We start from the raw sequence: 4,865 nt of genomic DNA, 5'->3' as shown, positions 1-4,865 counted from the left end.
CCTTCCCCTCTCCCTTCATTCTCTCCCCTCTCCATTGTTCGTTCCCCTCCCCTTCTCCCCTCATCTTCCCTCCCCCACCCTTCATCTCCTCCTCCCCATCTCCTCCCTCCCCCCACCCTTCATTCTCTCCCCTCCCTCCCACCCTTCATCTCCTCCCCCCACCCTTCATCTTCCCTTCCCTCCCCTTTATCACCAATCTCCCTCTTTCTCATATTAGCATTTGTCACTACATTCACCGTCATTTCTCTCTCTCCACATTACAAAAAATCACCAACCTTTATCATTATTATTGTATTGTATTTTATTATTATTATTACCCAGTTGTGCCAAATTAATTAAAAGGTACTTGACCCTAATTTATTACACCCCCACCCTCTATTTCCTCCCTCCTTCTCCCTCCCTCCCTACCCATTTTTCTCCCTCCCCTTTTCTCTCTCTCCCTCCCCTTTCTCCCCCTCCCCCTTTCTCTCCCCATATCGTTCACAGCCATCCGTCCCCGAAGCGCGTGACCTTGTGCTTGGGTACGATGAGTCTCTCGCTACTGTGAAATCTATATATAATTGCTTTCTGTTTAGTGCTTGTCTGTCAGGAGAGTGATGGGGGGGTGATGGGTGAGGTGGGGGAAGGGGGTGGGGGTTAGAGGGGGAAGGGTAAGTGTGAAGTGGAGTTGTTTGATTTATGTTGTGTTCATAATAATAATAATAATTAAATATTAATAACAAATACGTAATAAAAATATTAATAAATAATAACAAAAAATAATAATAAAAATAGTAATAAATAATAACAATAATAATATTAATAACAAATAATAACAACACTACTAATAATAATAGCTGTATAGTAATAAAAAAATAATAAGTAACCGTCTATTGAAAAGGTGTATGTATGACTGTGTGCGTATTTGTGTATGTGTGCGTAAACATTTTAAAATATTATTCGGGACTGATTAAAATTTGTTGTATATACTAAATAGAATTCCAGGATGTGTAATGTATAACTTGTATTTTTGTATACATAATTGCTGTATGTATGTATAGAATACCAATTGGAATATAAAACAAAATTCTCAACCATTATTTTTTATTGTTACAAATTGATAACCATTTTTAAGTACATTACATCGTCTGGCAGCCCCGTGTTGTTGACAGTTGTTGCCAGGGTAGCTCACCCAAACTATCGTACTGCATTAAATAGGTATACATACGTTGGGACCTATTTCTTGTAGGTTAAATAGGCCCCAATCCTAGTCTAGGTTCATTAAGACTGGGCACCAAATTTCGATGTTTTAGTCAGCTTGGGGCCCATTAGGACAAGTTGGGGCCCATTAAGACATAATTAGTTGAAGACAAACGATGCATTGAACTTAAATTACAATAGAATGATTCGTATGTACAATGAATTAGTTTTTATATATATTACTTATTTATTCAACTAAATTATCTCATAGAAATAACTATTGGAAGTTTTATCTCTTCAAGTATCTGTTGTTTTGCCATTGTTCTGGGGGGTCATATGAGGGGTTCAGGGATGTTAAGGGGTTATATCAGGGGTTCAGGGATGTTAAGGGGTTATATCAGGGGTTCAGGGATGTTAAGGGGTTATATCAGGGGTTCAGGGATGTTAAGGGGTTATATCAGGGGTTCAGGGATGTTTAGGGGTTATATCAGGGGTTCAGGGATGTTAGGGGTTATATCAGGGGTTCAGGGATGTTAAGGGGTTCAGGGATGTTAATCAGGGGTTCAGGGATGTTAAGGGGTTATATCAGGGGTTCAGGGATGTTAAGGGGTTATATCAGGGGTTCAGGGATGTTAAGGGGTTATATCAGGGGTTCAGGGATGTTTAGGGGTTATATCAGGGGTTCAGGGATGTTAAGGGGTTATATCAGGGGTTCAGGGATGTTAAGGGGTCATATCAGGGGTTCAGGGATGTTAAGGGGTCATATGAGGGGTTCAAAGTTCCATTATTACCCTTAACATATAAACACCTCTATTATGGCGCTGTGACATAAACTCCTTCCATAATTACCCTGGTGGCGAGAGAAGCAACTATATTGACTCTTATATGACCCAAAAAAAACAATAACATTTGACATGACGGGATTATAGTCCATAATAACCATAAAGCTGAAATAAAACACCTTTATAATGATACCAATGGCGTATAAAAGAGTAGGATCGCCCCTCTCCTACCCAACCCCTCCTTAGGAATCCTTCTACTCGGTCTTGGGGGAAGGATAGGACAACACGTAATACACACGCAGGCTCTCAAAGAATCCTACAAAACACACTATTGCAGTGAAGATGTATAGAGCCTTGTCAATTGTTCCTCCTTTAACGTGCACTGGCAGGCCATTAGGGAGCTGGGGGAGAGATAGATAGATATTCATTCAGTAAAATTGCAACACAAGTTTACATTTCGTTCAGCATGTAAACAGACGATGCAGGTATACAGTTCAGCAGGTATATAGATATTGCAGGTATACAGTTCAGCATGTATATAGACAATGCAGGTATACATCTCTGTCACACATACACACACACACAGTACCTGGAACAGCTTCATTTTCTGCTGTAAATATTTGGGCACCTCAGCATACCCCTGGCTGGGTGCCTTACCGCTGAGTCTTGCTGCTGGCACTCCTAGTCTCAGTGCCTGTTGGGGGGAAGACAGTACTATAATATGGTGGATTATAGTGGAAGACAGTGCTATAATATGATGCCTTAGAGGCTTAGACGGATGTAACGATTATAGAATAATATGGGAAATAAACGCTAAGAGAAAATATATCAGTAACGAAATATGATAAAGGAGAAGAAATAATATGCTAAATAACTAACTAATGAATAAATAAACCACTAACAAGAAAATAACAGTAAAGACAGTTGTCTTTACTAAAACAAAGCAATAATATTACTTATCTTTAAAATAAATCGTTATTATACTGTTGCTGCGTTACCGTATATATTTTCGTATATATTATTACATCTACACGGGAAATAAATACAAATATTAGAATATATTTAATTAATGTGATGACGAAATGGTGTTTGTTTTGAGTGTATTAAATTCATTTGCGCGGGAAAACTATGCCTGGATCAGCTGTGTCAGTATTTACATGGCACGCTGAGTTGCCGATCAATATATATATATTTTTTACTGTAGTATGTCGGAATTTCGAGAAAAAAAATATGCACTTACAAGTAATATGTAAAATTGTTGGGTAATATTTTAATTTATTTTTTTCTGATTATAAAAACTGAAATATATATACAAAATTGATAATGGTGGCATTTTCCTACCTATTTGTCCATTGATATTATTATTATTATTATTATTATTATTATTATTATTATTATTATTATTATTATTATTATTAATTATTATTATTATTATTATTATTATCACTGGCGAGATTAAATAACAGAAAAATACCATATACCAAAGCACATAACACAGGTAATTATAATATTTAAACATTGGCTATTTTACTAGGACAAACGTAACTAACGGAAGTTATTTTTTACAACACGCAGCAGGGGATATGACATGGCATTTTCCAGCAATGTGTTGAGATAAGTGTGTTTAGTAGTGATGGTAACAGCCAGGGTGCATCTACAGCAGAAATTTCGTACCGTAAATATTATAGTATTCGTTTGCTTCGAGCGGTACACACAAGTCATTAGGATAACTATTTCTCTAATGGTCCGCTGTATAAATTTTCCTCGTAAACTAAGATATGATTTAATTAATTTTAACTTGAACTAAAATAAAAAATAAACATACAGACTTTATAGGTTACGTTAATATTATATCCATGCTGGTGAATTTATTCTTAGTTAAATTTAGTTCAGTATTTTCACCAGATTTAATGTTAATTTTCGGATATTTTTCGAGTTTTAGATCAAAGTTAAATAATTATGTGGATTTTCAATGTTTTCACTTACGAGGAATATTTGTACGATTCTTGTGACTGGGGAAGTTAGGCGGCTTCGTCATATATCATATTGCTCTGTTTAGCTGACAACCGCCATTACTGATCACTAAACTCAAAATACACTCCAGTCTTAATAACTGCTTAAATATACTCTCCTATTCACTAATAACTAAAATAATGACTGATATTGATGTATATAAGTAATTATATCCGTAATTAAGAGCAAAGGTTAGTTAATGATACGATTAAAGTAAGGCACCGTCTCCAGATCGGGAAAACACGGCAATAATTTATACTTACGTTTGCCGTTTGGCGTGATGCTGCGACACACATCCTACCAGCGACGACCCCGAGTTTATAAGACATGGTGAAGATGGTGTTAATAGTGGTGATGGTGTAATAATGTTGTGTAGTGGACGGTAAAACGGGAAGAAGCAAGTGATGATAAGAGATACTGTACTCACTCAACCCCCCCAGAACGACAGGGTTGTAAAGGCACAAGTCTAGTGGTGGTCGTGGATGCCAAGTACAGTGCTTTTGAGCAGCTTTTGCTACTCTGCTTGCTTCTGTAAAATAAATGGTGACCAAACTAATGAAAATAATATATACAAATAATGAATAAACTAAATAAATCACTGAGCAAACTACTGAAGAAACTAATGAATAAAGTACTGAATGAACCCATGAATAAGCCAATGGATAAACTTATAACTATATACTTTATTCCAAGTTGTTGTTCGTACGTAAATAAATCTTCATAGGCTTCGTTCACATTAGATTACACTTAATCCATCTACCCAACGATTTTGTAATTCAGTCTCGCTTATTCATTTACCATAACAATTTCTATCACCTAATATTATGCATATAGTATTATGATGAGTAAGTAAGGCTTATTTAATAGTGTGTTTACGACTGCTGAGTGGGT

The 4,865-nt window shown here is 36.3% G+C and overlaps 1 protein-coding gene across 1 annotated transcript; it reads right to left on the bottom strand.

The window, feature by feature from the left end:
- Positions 1-1,737: 1,737 nt before the first annotated feature.
- On the bottom strand, positions 1,738-4,438 carry LOC121879751 (cytochrome c oxidase subunit 7A1, mitochondrial-like). The gene is made up of 3 exons (XM_042386520.1): positions 4,238-4,438; positions 2,551-2,655; positions 1,738-2,362 (listed from the first exon to the last, which is right to left on the bottom strand). Exons 1-3 carry the CDS (start codon positions 4,301-4,303, stop codon positions 2,216-2,218), a joined length of 318 nt encoding a protein of 105 aa, XP_042242454.1. The 5' UTR covers positions 4,304-4,438; the 3' UTR covers positions 1,738-2,215.
- Between the last annotated feature and the right edge of the window lie 427 nt (positions 4,439-4,865).

The sequence above is a fragment of the Homarus americanus genome, unplaced genomic scaffold (assembly GCF_018991925.1).
Source record: "Homarus americanus isolate GMGI-L3 unplaced genomic scaffold, GMGI_Hamer_2.0 scaffold42643, whole genome shotgun sequence".
Taxonomy (NCBI): domain Eukaryota; kingdom Metazoa; phylum Arthropoda; class Malacostraca; order Decapoda; family Nephropidae; genus Homarus; species Homarus americanus.
This window is presented reverse-complemented; position numbering and strand designations above follow the sequence as displayed.